The 15689-nt window shown below is 40.4% G+C and overlaps 2 protein-coding genes across 12 annotated transcripts in view; one reads left to right on the forward strand and one right to left on the reverse strand.

The window, feature by feature from the left end:
• Window positions 1-5303, forward strand: part of srpk2 (SRSF protein kinase 2) — a 141396-nt gene extending 136093 nt beyond the window's left edge. For all 7 annotated transcript variants that reach the window (XM_062983504.1, XM_062983506.1, XM_062983503.1 and 4 more), the window contains one exon: window positions 3732-5303. In XM_062983504.1, coding sequence (XP_062839574.1) covers window positions 3732-3916 — 185 coding nt within the window. In that variant the 3' untranslated portion in view covers window positions 3917-5303. The remainder of the gene's footprint in view (window positions 1-3731) is intronic.
• Window positions 5304-8507: 3204 nt separating this feature from the next.
• The window catches only part of kmt2e (lysine methyltransferase 2E (inactive)), a 77160-nt gene continuing 69978 nt past the window's right edge, over window positions 8508-15689 (reverse strand). For all 5 annotated transcript variants that reach the window (XM_008111547.3, XM_008111549.3, XM_008111548.3 and 2 more), the window contains 4 exons: window positions 13879-14168; window positions 12617-12705; window positions 12290-12381; window positions 8508-10746 (listed from right to left, as the gene is read on the reverse strand). In XM_008111547.3, coding sequence (XP_008109754.1) covers window positions 9250-10746; window positions 12290-12381; window positions 12617-12705; window positions 13879-14168 — 1968 coding nt within the window. In that variant the 3' untranslated portion in view covers window positions 8508-9249. The remainder of the gene's footprint in view (window positions 10747-12289; window positions 12382-12616; window positions 12706-13878; window positions 14169-15689) is intronic.

Raw genomic sequence — 15689 nt, forward strand, 5'->3', positions numbered from 1 at the left:
AAACCCACACACATGCTACTGTTCCTATGAAAAGACTGAAGCTGGAATTATACGATAATTTGAGGGGGCAGTACCTCAGACTTGCATTGACTTTCTAAATGGTCTCTCCATGAAAATATCCAAGAGGCCCTGTATGGTTGTTAACCACTTATCGTGGAAGGAAGATGGTCGGTCATTTTCGCCAGCTGCTGATGCCTCCCTGGCAGCTCTCTCCGCTTCCCACTGCATGATGAAGCCTACTTTCCATGGATCACATCACAGTGCGATTTAGTACCCTGCATAAATTAAGATGTAGAGAAGGGAATCAGACTGGGAAGTGCAGTTCGGCCCTTCTGATCATGACAGAAGCAGCAAAATCCTCTTAAGACTATAGCGAAGAGGGGAAATCCCTTTCAACAAAATGATTAGATTCTATTTCAGAGAAATTCTTGAAGGTTGCATTGCAGTGATGTGTAGGTCAGAGGCAAGCAGGTGTAACCAAAAGTATCACTATATATATTTAGCTTAAAGCTCTTACTGTACTGACATGGCTTACAGTATTCCTTGGTCAGACCACACCTGGAATACTGTGTCCAATTCTGGGCACCGCAGTTGAAGGGAGATGTTGACAAGCTGGAAAGCGTCCAGAACAGGGTGACTAAAATAATTAAGGGTCTGGAGAACAAGCCCTATGCAGAGCGGCTTAAAGATCTGGGCATGTTTAGCCTGCAGAAGAGAAGGTTGAGAGGAGACATGATAGCCATGTATAAATACGTGAGGGGAAGTCATAGGGAGGAGGGAGCAAGCTTGTTTTCTGTTGCCCTGGAGGCTAGGATGCAGAACAGTGGCTTTATACTACAGAAAAGGAAATTCCATCTGAACATTAGGAAGAACTTCCTCACTGTGAAAGCTGTTCAGCAATGGAACTCTCTGCCCCGGAGTGTGGTGGAGGCTCCTTCTTTGGAGGCTTTTAAGCAGAGGCTGGATGGCCATCTGTCGGGGGTGCTTTGAATGCAATTTTCCTGCTTCTTGGCAGACGGTTGGACTGGTTGGCCCGTGAGGTCTCTTCCAGTTCTACGATTCTATGATTCTACTAAGCCTTAGGAGAAATTGACATTTTAGATTGTGCACACTTTGGGAAGCTATTGAACAACAATGGCCATCTAGATGTGGACCTATGGAAAGCCAGATTGGGTCTTAGGTCCCAAGGCTCTCCTCCCTGAGCTGTAGTTATATCTAGAAGACTGTCTCAGCATGTCTGCTGAATAAATCTAGGGTGCTTTCAATATGCACTGAAGAAAGAAAAACCATAAAATAATATTCCTAAATTAATATGGAAAACTTTGAGAATACTTCTCCATCCTTCTGTTAGCAAAATCTCTTTGACATCATCTGGAGCACAGGCCACAAAGTTTATATGTCAGAGAAATTATTAAAAGCATGTGTGTGCAACTATTCTTTTCAACTGTATTTATTGCTGGACATAGCCTTTGGGAATAGATTCTCCGCTTTTGTGCAAAGAAAATGAGAAAAGGAATAAGCTGTCTCATCCAGTCCACAGATATGTGTAGGATAATTTTGATTACGTTTTTAACTCAGTGTTTGTCCTTTGTATTATGGGATGTGTAGGTGATAGTAAAATTAGCTTAGCAGTGAAAGCAGTTAATTTCTTTCAGTTTTTCCTTAAAATCCGATTAGCAGACTAAAAACGAGACTTGCCCAAGGCTACCTTGTAAGTTGGAAAACAAAGCCCAATTTGAGGATCACGAGTGAAACGTTCCATTTTGATATAATTTCTCTGACATGGTCTGTTTTATGAATACATTTGTGCCAGCTTTGAATCACATTATTTTAATAAGATATTGGATAAACCAACAATGGGTGGTGCAGTGGGTTAAATCCTTGTGCCGGCTGAACTGCTGACTTGAAGGTTGCCGGTTTGAATCTGGGAGACAAGATGGGGTGAGCTCCCGTTTGTCAGCTCTAGCTTGCAGGGATATGAGAGAAGCCTCCCAGCGAACACATCCGGGTGTCCCTGGGCAACATTTCTGTAGATGGCCATTTCTCTCAAACCAGAAGCGACTTGCAGTATTCTCTCAAGTCACTTCTGACACAATTTATAAAGAAAGACTTGTTAGAAAGATTGGAAAAATCTCAATTACGACCAAGGGTCTTGTTGGTTTCTTGTAAGCTCTTTATATTTTCTCAAAATAAGTATCCCAGTTGCATTGTTTATTATGCCCTCAAGGTGAGAAAAGGGAGAAAATGTGATTTAAAAACAAACAAAGCAGAATCCTGATTCTGCATCGCCACCTTGTGGCTTACTTGTTGTTAGCACTGAATTTCTCCCTGCCCTTTGATGCATCTTTTTCTCTAGCTGGTAATTGGAAATACCACTGTATCTCAATGTCAGATTCTATCATAGAACTATATCTAGGGGAGCCATTGTAGGAGCTTTTGTGCTATATGAATAGCTGAATTGAGTGCAGACAGGCAAAAGATGCATTGCCATTATCTCATGCCAAAAGCAAGGGGTGTCTGGATGTGTGAGGAGGCGGCACAAGTCTTTTGTTCTGAAGGGACTTGGCTCCTTCTGCTCCTTTCCACGTTTTTTTCACGTTCCGGTCGCCTCTGGTCCTCAAGTTCTATTTTTTTCTGCTTACATTATGTGCCTTACCATTGTTTAGAGGCAGCACGCTCCCTCTCTTGACTACTACAATGCACACCTTCCTTCATTCGTTTTTAATAGCGCTTTTACAAGGGCACATTTCTCATTTTAGAGTAATACTGCTCTCTCCCTCAAGTGTTTTCTTTTTGAAGTCTGGAAAGACATGTAGAATTGTTTCAGGTAGCATTTAGCTTATCAGGTAAACTTGTGATTTTTTGTTGCAAAATAAGCATGATAGAATAATGTTTACTTTCAGGTAAATGTATATATATATATATATACTGCAATATCAGAATGGTAACTGCATTGCTAAACAAAAAGCTACAAGCGCCCTGATTAAAGAGGCTGTACATGTTTAGAAGGGTTATTGTTTATATTTGGTTCGTGTGAGGAAATTATCTTCATAGTCTCATACAAATATGTACTTTGATTGTATTAATGGCTGGATAGGTTCTGTAAGCATACAAATATACAGCTACACTTTCACCTAATGGCACTGTGTATTTTTAAAAAATAATTCATACTGTAAGTGTCCCTATGTTACCCTTCATAGTTTCTAAGACCCCTTCTACACTGCTGTATATCCCAGGATCTGATCCCAGATTATCTGGCAGTGTACTCATGTAATCCAGTTCAAAGCAGATAATTTGGGATCAGATCCTGGGATACAGGGCAATGTAGAACGGGTCTAATTCTCCTGTATAATATTTAGTACGATTCAAGGCATACATCTTGTAACCCCTTGGAGATTAACTGGGAGAAACAAATTTGCAGCGTAAGCTTTTGTAGATGTATTTCTAATCATGGAACGGTTCTGGGTTGAAGTAATGATGGCAATGTACGGCGTGTCTTATTAAAAATGCGTATTAAAATATTATCTTTTTTCAAAACATTGGATACCCATGGGTTATAAAGCCAACACGAATGCATATCACTCTATCTGTATCTATATATTCATGAAATTGTTTTTACACCTTGAACCATTGAAACCGTCATATAGGTCTAAAATCAACAGGTACACTTTAATACTCCTAACAGTAACTCTCTTTTCTTTTCTTTTCTTTCTTTCTTTCCCTAAATGCAGGAGAACTTAGACACATTACCAAACTGAAACCTTGGAGCCTCTTTGATGTCCTGGTGGAGAAGTACGGTTGGCCTCAGGAAGATGCTGCAGAGTTCACAGATTTCCTGATTCCTATGCTAGAAATGGTTCCAGAGAAACGAGCCTCAGCTGGTGAATGCCTTAGGCACCCTTGGTTGAATTCCTAGCAAACTCTCCAGCAATCACACTGGGCCAGCACCCACTTTCCCCGACATCAGACTTAAATGGTGACTGTCATAAATTCTCTTAACAGGATCATAAATGAGCTGGCTTCACACCCAGACTTCCCCCCTCTTTTTTGCTTTGAGGTACTGTTTGACATTTTGCTTTTTGTGCACTGTGTTCTTGGGAGGAATAGTCTTTTTGTCTTCAGCTAGTAGTTTTACCGACTCTGCAGAAAACACTTACTAATGTGTCTTTAAAGCATTGTTTCTTGTGTTGTGTGGCATTCAGACATCAGCTTTTGGAACAAATCATCCTTTATTCTCCCCTCATGTGTTTTGGCAGGTTTTGTAACTATTTATGGAAAATATTTTAGCTGAGTATATAATTTACGTGTGAGACATTATCAAGTCAGAATTGAGAATATGTACAATTCTATCTTTGGACAAAGGGACATTGTTCTTGTAAAATAGTATATGTAAATGCACCCTGTAAATGTTTATTTCCATTAAAAATGGGATGGGGACACAAATGTCAAGAGTAAAGCTACTAAATTGAGTGACTTGTAGTGTACAAATTGCATGTAAAGGGTTTCAGATTGCTTCAGGAATTGCATTACACGTTCCTTGCAGTAGCAATGCCCATATTGGATTTGGAAAGGGACTGGCTCTGACTTACAAGATTTCATTCTCCAGGAAGCACTTTGAAGGAAAGCTAAGTCTTCAAAGGATAAAATATATCTATTTTTAAGTGCTTTTAAGGAGGAGTCATTTGCTTTACATGTGTGAGGTGATGGCAAGGTAAGAGGGCACTGCCTTTTCAAAAGGATGGTTGATGTGCTACATGCTAAAATTCAAAGATAGCCTAGTTAGCATTTTTGTGCAGATTGACCTTTGGTGAAAAAAAGATGCTTTGCTTAAGGGAAAGGAAGAACACAGTTGATGCAAATTTTACTTTACAATGAGAGACCATGCACCTTCCATACATAGCTTTACATGTTTCTAAAACAAATTGCACTAGCTTCTTTTCCCCATAAATTGACATATTGAGGAACTAATCTTCCTTTGTAAGTTGCACACAAATTTTTTTATTGTTTTCATATAAAAAAGCTAAGTAGATTCCAAAAGAGAACTCATAGGCAATACAGATTTTAGAATGTAAAAATATGGGGGTGTATTTTAGCCTCTTTTAGAAGTCATTGGAATGAATGTAAATTTATTTCTGGTTTTACACATTAATTATGGTGCCACTTTTTTCTTGATTTTCTCCATTTTAAATTTATTCACATGCCTTTGCAATACTTAGATTGTGAGACAAAAACCTGTGTTGTAACAATAACCAATTGTTTGAGGTGCTTGCAGTTGTCTAATTAAAGTGGTTGTTTTTTCAGAATTGTCCTCCTTCCTGAAATATTTTGACACTGGTAACTCCAGAGGGGTCACTACACTTCCGTATTCATTAGCTAGAACAGCTCCCAGATGCCAGTTGCTTCATGGGACATTTTGCTTCTGCCATTTCAAACGACTGCTTTAAAAAGCAACAACAAAAGAGCAGGCCAAAAAGAAAGCTGGCATTTCTAGCCAGGCATCTTGTGCCAAAGTGAAAGGGCAGCATCCCACAAAGCCTAGCTTGGTTTACTCAGCAGCTTCATCTCCATTATTAGCATGGATAGTTTGCTTACCTGTAACTGGAGTTTTCCCAGGTGGCCGGTTTTGCAGTCATACGTGGATTCGTGCAGGGTATCTGTGGGACTGCATAGATGCAGCAAAGTATAACCCAGACTAATCCATAAATACACAGGGCATTTTCAAAACTTTGTATTACTAATTAAATCCCTTAAGGGGGTAAAAAGCATATCAAGGTCTATGCACAGATTAAATACACCAAATCCTTCAATTTCTATATCGAAAAGGTTCCTACAGGTATTTTAATGCATAGATTTAGTAGCCGTCATTTGGATATACTGAAGCCCTTAAGCAGTTAAGTTGGCCATGTTGTACTGACCTCATCTTGAAATGTCTGCTACCTTGGTGTACTACTAGATCTCCCTGAGTGAGAGTCCGGTCCTCCATGAGTATAATTTTATTCTTCAAATAGCTTCCAGTGCCACCTGCCAATTATTAAGTACCTTGTCTGAACAAACTAACGCTTGTAGTATTTGCCTTTTTTACAATTGCTTCACAAGAGATACACATGACCTAGCATTTTAAGTGTCATTAGATTCTATAAGTGCGGCCCTAGATGCTGTTGTGATAGTTTTTACTTTACTGTGAATGTAGTGAATCATCAGCTGGTGATTCCTTTTATGTATCAGATGTATTATAGCATCAGCAGCAGTGGAAAGTAGTTTGGTGAATTATTTCCATGAGTTTAACTTTATTCTTCAAATAGCTTACTTTACCACTTCCAAAACAATTTATTCTGTATTTACTTCCCTACCCTAAACTTACTTCCCTACTTTACAGAGCTATGCAGAGTAGGCAAGCCTGCCACCTGTAGATTGAAGGTGATACTGCAACGAACACAGTAACAAATTGAAATGAGTTACTTCCAACATGCGTTTCTATAAGGTTCCTTTTGTTTGCAGATTAAAATTAAGGCATGTAGTTTTCATGGACCTATGGTTCTGATTCATAGAATATAGTCTCTTATATTACAGATGTGTATTTTTTTTTACTATTTTCACATAAGAACCATGTACTTACACATTTGGCATATGCAAGCATCCTCTTACCATATTAGGTTAAGGAAAGGTTTGAAACATCAATATAACTTTAATCTTGAAACCACTTTTAGGAGCAGGAGAGCTGTGCAGCTCCTGCAACCTGGCTACATGGCAGAGTCCCTATGATCATTTCCAAAATTGCTTTCCCGTGCCCACTAAAGATAGGCCTTCTGTCCAGGTTGGTTGCTTCTGTATTTACAGATAAGCTGCAAACAGAGCCAATCTCAAAGTGTATGTATGTATGGTTCTTTTTAACATGTTGGTTTTTAAATTGGAGGGTAAAAATGAACAATTGGGTAAAAGATTTTTTAAAAGATGACTTCAGGTGTTTTTACAAAAAAGGAACTAGTATGTTAAAATCTACTGGGACAGAAACAATGTCTAGACTCCTCTATGCATGACGTTACTATGTAATTGCGGTAAATATCTAGCTATGTAGTGAATCCTAGGCCACTGATCCCCACTTATGGGTCGCCTGGCACTGCAATCTGTTCCTGTCACTTGGGAAGCAGCTAATGTTCTCACCCCTTGCAGTCAGTTTCAATGAACAGAAACAGGGTCCCCCTTGCAAAGAAACTCATGCACTAAGGAGGAGGCAAGGACATCAGTCAGTCACTTCATGATGATAAAAACAATCCCCCATTGACTTTAATAGCTGCAAACTGGCAAGTGAGAATTGGAGACTTTCATGGTCCCTCTGTATCTTCTAAATGAGGGAATGCACAGGAATCACGACTATGAATAAATCAGGAATGCAATTCTCTTGGTGATGCATTTGTAACTACCTAGTGATTCCAGGCTTTGAAATGTAATGCTAAACAGAGGAACATTGTACATCTGTCCTATCAATTTGCATTTGTAAAATTTCACTGGGGTTATGAAAATCTGTTTCAATTTTTTTTGAGTTTCTCTTAATTCACTTGTATCTCCCTGTCTTTTTAAATATCAAATTGCTATTGTTTTTATTGCACCAAAATCCATGCCTTTTAGAACATCTTCCCAAATTAATGCATTTATTACTAATTTACCTAATTTGTGCAGTTTATCAAATTGACTCAAGTATATCGGGGACCATTATTTTGTATCTTAATTGTTCATGTTTATTTTGTTTTTGACATACTCTGTAATCTTCAAAAAATATCAGCAAAAATGGTGTCAAGTCTGAGGTCAAGAAAATCTGTCACTCCTACTTCCTTTCTGTGCACCTGTCCAGCCCTCATATAAAGGGATTCTGCAAATTTTGCCATGTTGCAGGAGCTGCAGATGTTGTTAAGTTGACCATTATTAATAGATAGGATTTGTCATGTAGATTTAATTGAGTTTACCATTTCAGTAGATAAAATCTGTATACAGATTTGCCTCCTACAGCACCTTCCCAAGTTCCTTTTAAAATACCTACCTCATAACAGTAATGTTACATTACCAAAGATTGCCACCTGCCAGTTATAAGTGCCCTCTCTAAGCAAACAAATGTCTGTAATATTTGCCTTTTCACAATTGCTTCACAAGAGATTCACATGACCTAGCATAGTGTCATTAAATTCTGTAAGAGCGACCCTAGATGATTATGTGATAATTTTTACTTTATTGTGAATGTAGTGCTATAATCAGCTGGTGATCACTTTTTATGTATTAGATGGATTATAGCACCAGCGGTTCGGTGAATTATTTCTCTGCCAGAGATTATAATGAGAACTCCGCCCTTTGCTAGATCATAATCCTGTAAAATTGCAGAAGTTGAGGGAGAGCTGGTCTTCCACACCCTATATAGTTCTGTAGATAATAATCTGTAAAAGTTGTTCCCCAGAATGGCATAATTATGACACTTATTTCATTATTACTATCTTTAAACAGCAACCTACGAAGACAAGTTGTTAAAACTGACATAATTGTGATTTATTAACATGAATTAAAATGCCCAACCAGTGCTGCAATGTGACAGTATATTAAAAAAAATTAATGTTCATATACTGTACTACTTCCACAAAGATCACACGCTTTTGCAAAAGACTCGTATGTACAATACTATATCAAATGAGAAGCATTAAGCAGTTTTACACGCAAAAGAAATAGTATTTACAGCACTTGTCAGAGACATTAGAAACAATCTATACATTAAATTACAATGTCTGCAAATAACTGTTGAAATAAGAGCCATGTCCACACGAAACTATAAAAATCTGCATTGCATTTTCTATCTATATGCACACAAAAACCGCTGACAGATGAAAAACCTGTTAGTGCCATCACTTAGCCGTGTACTTTAATTACATATGTATAAAAAGTAAATATAGAAAACATTCACTAAATGAATTTTAACTGCAACAATAAAATTTAAAGTTATGCAGCATCAAATCTACTGCCAGAACAAACAGCTGGAATGTTCACGTACAAAATAAAAAATACCTAATACTGGCTTGACAGCACAGTTTCAGGAATTTTTAAAAGCAAAAATGGAAAAAATACAATGCGAGAGAGCGTGCGCGCACTGGTGTTTGCTTTTTTACAAAGATATTATCATGTACAAGCTTTAAAAAGTACCTTGAACAGGTACATATGAAATATACAGTTTTTACAGAACATTTTTAAAATGTTTAAAAGCAAGGGGCCTTTTTAATGCCACCCTGAACCATGGTAATTGTTTTGAAATGTTGGCGGCACCTGTGCTCTGTGGATGGGGATTTGCCCAGGCACGGGAGACGCCTGCTGAGGTCCTTGCACACCATGAGGAAGGGAGACCGAGCCTGGATGAGGGCAGAACCCTGGTGCGGAAGGTGCCGGAATACTGTTTGGTCCTTGAGGCTGGATGTGAGGAGGACCCTGGCCGGGGAGCGGACAGAGAGGCCCCGTCGCGGCAGGCTGATGCTGAGTGCCCGGTCCCAAGGGTGTGTGATGAGGAGGCTGGGAGGGATAGGACGTGACCGTTGAGTGAGCGCTCGAAGGGAAAAGCGGGGGGCCTGGATGAGGTGGATGGTGCAATCCTTGCGCTGAGGTGGTGTGATGCCCAGAGCTTAACACGCTGGAGGGGGGTGGCGGCGGCGGAGGCGGTGCTGAATTTACGACATGCTGGTGTTGTGCTTGCAAACCTTGGTGGCTTGTTGTGGGGTGAGTAGGATGGTGGGGAGGAGGCGGTGGCGGCGGCAGGTGATGCCCGGCAGCTTGAGTATGGATGTGTGACCCGGGGGCCACTGCTACTGCATGCACGGGACCTACGACGTGGGCCACTGCGTGCTGCTGATGAGTATTTTGCTGCTGCTGCACAAGGTGTGGTCCTGGAGCAGGAGGCGGCGGTGGGGGTGGTGGAGCACTGGTGGAAGTCTGGTGATGGAGACTGGGAGTCTGAGACGGCAAAAAATGCCCACTGGTGACATGATGTCCCGAAACAGGTTGCTGGCATGTCGTACCAGCAAGTGCTTGATTTGGTCCAGAGGAAAATACAGTTTGTTGGGGTGGTATGCTACTTTTTAACTGATTGTAATTTTGAAAGTTTCCTGAGGGGGGTTGCTGGTTTTGATAGTACGTGGAGCTTGAAGGGGGCGGAGGTGGAGGTGGAGGAGGGACACTAGTGTTCAGATTTTGTTGGTGGAACTGATTGTAAGAGACCGACGGTGTTTGGGGAAAGAGTGTCCCGCTGGGCTGCTGTTGGGGGCTAGGCTGGAGGTTCTGTGCTCCCGCATAAAAGCTTCGGTGAGAATCTCTTTGAGGCGTCCCCACTTGAGGTGATGACTGAGGATGATGAGGTCTGTATGGCGATCCTAATGGTTGTGAATGAGGCTTTGGTGAAAGGTAGCCGTGCTGTACAGGGGTGTGTGGCGTAGAGGATTTGGGGGGATTCTCTATGTGAGGGGAAGGGGGACAGTGCAGCTTCAAAGGCGCAGAAGGGAGTTTCTGCGTAGGTTGATCAGTTGCATTGCGCAAGTGAGGCTGGGACTGATGGTTTTTCGAAAGTGCTTCAGTGTTATTTGTCAGCGGCTTCAGTTGCTGGTCACACTTTAAATGAGCTGTGCTCTCAGCCTCTGGGGCGTCAGCTGCAGTCTCCCACTGGGAATCCTGTTTTGTGGGCGTTTTCCCAAGTGACTGAGCAGGAACTACAGGACTCAGTGAAGAAGTCTACATTAAGAAAATGAACAGTCAATATGTGTCCTATTTAACGAATATCTCTAATAATCCCGCTTTCTACATGTTCCATTTGTGTGACTTTGCTAATGTAAGAAAACTCAATTGTCAAAATGAACAGGGACACTTCTGCTTCATAGCATCAAATTGCTCATACTTTTAGGTTACCATTTACAGTTCTTTGTCTTTTTAAACAAAGTTTCAGATATCTTGCTGATTTTTAAATAAAATATTAAAATATTTGCCCTATATACTAATGTATAAGTCAGAGCATCAACCCCCAAATCCTGGGTTGACATATCAATGAGTCAATATGACTATTGTACTTTAACTCTTATAAAAAAAGGAACAAATTCCTTCTTTGAGTAGAGCGATGAAAGAAAATAGCTTAGTCCATCACAACAGAATCTAAAAGGAGCAGCACCAATACCCTCTACTCTCCAATGTGGTACTGCTTCTAACCTTTCTGAATACTTGGGTGGGGACACAGTGGCTGCCCCCCCCCCCCCCCCCGGATGTAGCATTGGTGCTTTCCCCTCTCTGTGGAATGATCCTCAACTTACCCACACATCATATCAAAACCCTTCTTTGTGGCTCCAGAACCCTGCTTTGACTTATACATGAGATCAAATTTATACATGAATATATATGGTAAGCTATGCAACTACTAAGTCTCTTTGTGGAGAGAAAAAGTAGAGTATAAATAAACATAAACATAAACATAAAAATAATAATAATAATGCCTAGTGAGGCAGATTTTATCATCCCTTCAGAACATACCAAGTAATGTTACAATTAATGTTAGCCTCTGATGGCACAAGAGACCTGTCCAAATAATGTGGTTATTAAGCACTGCACTACTCTCACTTTTTGAGAATAACAGGCAGAAACCCTGAAGTCAAATCTGACAGAAAAACTGTTGGGCTCCATTGCGTTTAGCTTTAGCTAACAAGTGACTTGTTTAGTTGGCTTGGAATCATTCTTGTGCTGCTGCTCCTCAACCTGAGGTAAATAATTTACCATCCAAGTTTTATGTATAGAGCAGGCATGGGCAAACTTTGACCCTCCAGGTGTTTTGGACTTCAACTCTCACAATTCCTAATAGTCGGTAGGGCTTGAAGTTGAAGTCCAAAACACCTGAAGGACTAAAGTTTCCCCATGCCTGGCACAAAGTCACTATATGTGAAGCTTCCAGTTAAAATTCCAGTTAAGCTGTCATTTTCAAGATTTAGGTTTACATAGGCAAGACTGCAACTTTTCAAATTCAATGTTGGTCTTATGGACCCAGCTGCATTAGAAAGATCTCACTCTGCCTCCCCAAATGCCACTGGGCAGTCAGACCACCCAAGGTAATGGTGCTAGTTTGCCTCTCTATCAGATGTTTCAAAGGCTATAGTGCACCATCCCTAAATCCTATCTAAATTTAGAACACCTATTTTGATCTACAACAGGAAGAAGAGGGACATTATTTCTTTACGGAAGTTCCAGCCATGCACATTTACAGCGTCAAGGTAATATAGGTATATCATAGTAGTACCTTGCTTCCTTTTGAAGGACTCTTGCAAGTCTTCAGAGAAGTATCTGGGGACGGACATTCACTTGTGGACTCAGAATTTTCAGGATCAGGATCTGGAATAAGAATGACAATCTCTTGACACTCTGAATTACCCACAATGACTTATATTTTTAGATTTTAATCAGAAAGAATAAAATGACAACTATTGTATTAAAAAGACATGAATACTAAAGACTGGGAACTGAACAACTGCTACCAATGTCTTCCACTCAAGCTAAAGTGAGACAGAGGAACATGCATAATCCCTGAACTGTGAGAAGCTGATGTAAAGAGGAAACGACTGCTTACCAGAATCCTTGTCTTTCCTATGATCACTAAGAAGCAAAGCTCGCTGGTAACTTCGCTCCCTTACTTGCTCCACAGATGTTGAAGCAGTCCTTTAAAACAAAACCAAAAAAAGTAGCTTCAGTTTGCTCTTTTTGATCAAAAATAAACATGCAACCTCATTTCAGTAATATGTACAAGATAATTCTCTCATGAGATCCAAATTGACAAGGTTAGTTGCGTTTGTTTTTTTACATATAATGTTAATGCTAAAGTCAACTGGTAAAATGCAAGGCTATTGGATTGCACTGTATGTTTAAGGGAGCTTTTTCTATTCTAGTCCTAAGGAAACAGAATTTTCCTAGAAGCCAATGAATGTTCAGGGATCACTGACTTTATGTGATGAATAACATCAACAAATATATCTCTCCACTATTACATACAAGAGATGACAGTTTTGGAAGTCCTGGTATTAATGTATTCTAACAACATGCTATGAAGCTGCTGTGAGTTTTTGGGACTGTGTGGCCATGTTCCAGCAGCATTCTCTCCTGACATTTTGCCTGTATCTCTGGCTGACCTCTGAAGATTCCAGCCACAGATGCAGGCAAAATGTCAGGAGAGAATGCTACTTGAACATGGCCATACAAGCCCAAAAAAATTCACAGCAATCCAGAGATTCTGGCCCTGAAAGCCTTTGACAACACAACATGCTAGTTTCCAGCGTGCATATGTCTCTCATTAATTCCACAGCAGTTTTTGAAGCATAAGCGCTTCATGGTCATTGGCATGCTAGTGGTTAAACTCACTATGGAGCCTTCTTTTAAAGCTACTGTGTGTCTAACCCAGGCATGGGCAAACTTGGGCTGTCCGGGTATTTTGGACTTCAACTCCAATAATTCCTACCAGCTGCTAGAAATTGTGGGAGTTGAAGTCCAAAACACCCGGACGGCCCAAGTTTGCCCATGCCTGGTCTAACTTGTAAAGCTAGTCAAGAAACTGAATAAAGCATTTGTTTGGGATGCCATGTAAATGACTAAATTACACACTACTAAGGGAATTAGGGATCAAGAAATCCCAAAAAGAAGGCTGCTCAAAACACTCGTACTCTTATGTGTTCATTATGTATCATAAGACTTCTTTTAAAATTGTCAGACTGTGATGTACTTGCAAATCACCCAACCAAATGGGCTAAGGGGTACTATTAGAATTCAACTGTTTTGAAACCAAACATCTACAATTATTCAGCATATATTCAACAGTCACTTATTTAGAACAAGGCTCACCATTGAACCTCTGGATCATTCTTCTCACTTGAAACTTCTTTTGAGGACGAGGCATTTTCTGTTTCCTCTGAAGTGGCGCTGCACTCAGCAACTGGCAACGGCAACGGGAGGCTTGCAGTATGTTCCTTCTCCACTTGTTCCCCATTTTCACTGCTGTTATATCCATCAGTGGCAGCACTAGTCCCTCCACTAGCAGTGTGTGGTGATATGGAAAGAAGGGGAAAACTTTCTGCCTTGGAACCACTTTTTCTGGCTTCTCGTTGCCTCTTACGATATTCTAGAAGTGACACCTATGGACAGAAAAGGAGGAAGTACTAGTTATTCTTCCAACTCAAAATTCTTAAGTTCAAATCCCTTCACAGTTTATACTGAAAGTATGGTTTGTGTTAGTGCTGAAAGACAATACAACGTGGAACTGAATCCAAAGAGGGAACAGTTTGGGAATGACTGCAAGGCATGGAGCGACACTTACATGAGCTGAAGGGGCCTTTTAAGAACAAAAGGATAACTTGACCCAACCCAATGCCTACCTAGAACAATCTTCTAATAGCCTGAGCTATTGCAGTTTGGGAGCCTGTAATGCAAATTACATAGGGCAACAGCGGTATTCTGCCTTTTAAAAGTTAATACGTTTCATTGCTGATTTGCGTTTACATTGTTTAGGCTATGATTCACAATCTGAGCTAGATGCTCATATGTTTCTTCTACAGTATTTGGCATAACTTTCCTAGCTTCCTTTAACCCAGAGTAACTGACTTTCTACTTTTTGTAAATCCATGTATCTGACCTACATTTGCTCTTGTGCAAGCAGAAGTCATTTTGATGTGTACAAGGGGGCAGGGAGGGAGAGTCCTCCGCACTATTCATTCCTCTTTCTCACGGCAGGATCCAGAGGTTTTCCCAACCTTCACAAACAGCTTTTCAAGGGGAACAGCCAGCTGTAGTGAGAAATGAAGTGGCCGTGGAAAAGAAATGAAAGCGACTAGCTTTTATGTTGTTACTACGATCACACACTTCTTTGGAAATGCAAAAAACAGCTTGTAGGAGACCTTTCATTCAGGCCCTGAGTAAATCAACACTCCTTCCGCTTAAGCATTGTTCAAGTTATCAGATACTTCAAACCATGCTAATAAATCTTACTTCAGTAAGAGATATTCCCGAGAAGTTCTTTCTAACCTCTGAAAATCTTAAGACTTTTTTTGGGAAGTTTACAGCTATAGGAAGCATTCCCTTTGCTAAATGGAAAAATGCCGTCAAACAGTCAACAAACTACAGTATGATCCTCTGAAGATGCCAGTCACAGATGCAGATGAAACGACAGGAGAAAATCCTTTCTTTACGATGGGATTACTGAACTAGCAACATGTTGCTTGCATTCCCCTCTGAAAACAGTCTCTGTGGTGCTGGCTTTGTGGCCTTGCTGCAGTTGGTAACACTGTGCTAACGAAAATCAGGGAGGGGGCAACACAAGCCTTCAGCTGTGCTATGGCGACTTATGGGTTCCAGTTGCACCATTCCGCCCCCAACCCCAGCAAATGACCTATTCCTGCTTTAAATGATCAGCCTAATCCAAAGACTAGCCTGAGCATTAGCTTTTCTAAACACAGAGACACATGACTTTCTTGCAAGCAAACTATTCAAATGCAGGCTAGGCAATGCTACTATTACATGGATCTGTAATTAGATAAGAAACCGAACCCAAAGATTCCACTTCATCCTTTAAAGAAGTGGCAAGTGGAGTGCTGCAAGGTTCCTTTAAAGAAGTGGCAAGTGGAGTGCTGCAAGGTGCTGCAAGTTCTGTTAAAAATTGT

The sequence above is a fragment of the Anolis carolinensis genome, chromosome 5, assembly GCF_035594765.1.
Source record: "Anolis carolinensis isolate JA03-04 chromosome 5, rAnoCar3.1.pri, whole genome shotgun sequence".
NCBI lineage: Eukaryota > Metazoa > Chordata > Lepidosauria > Squamata > Dactyloidae > Anolis > Anolis carolinensis.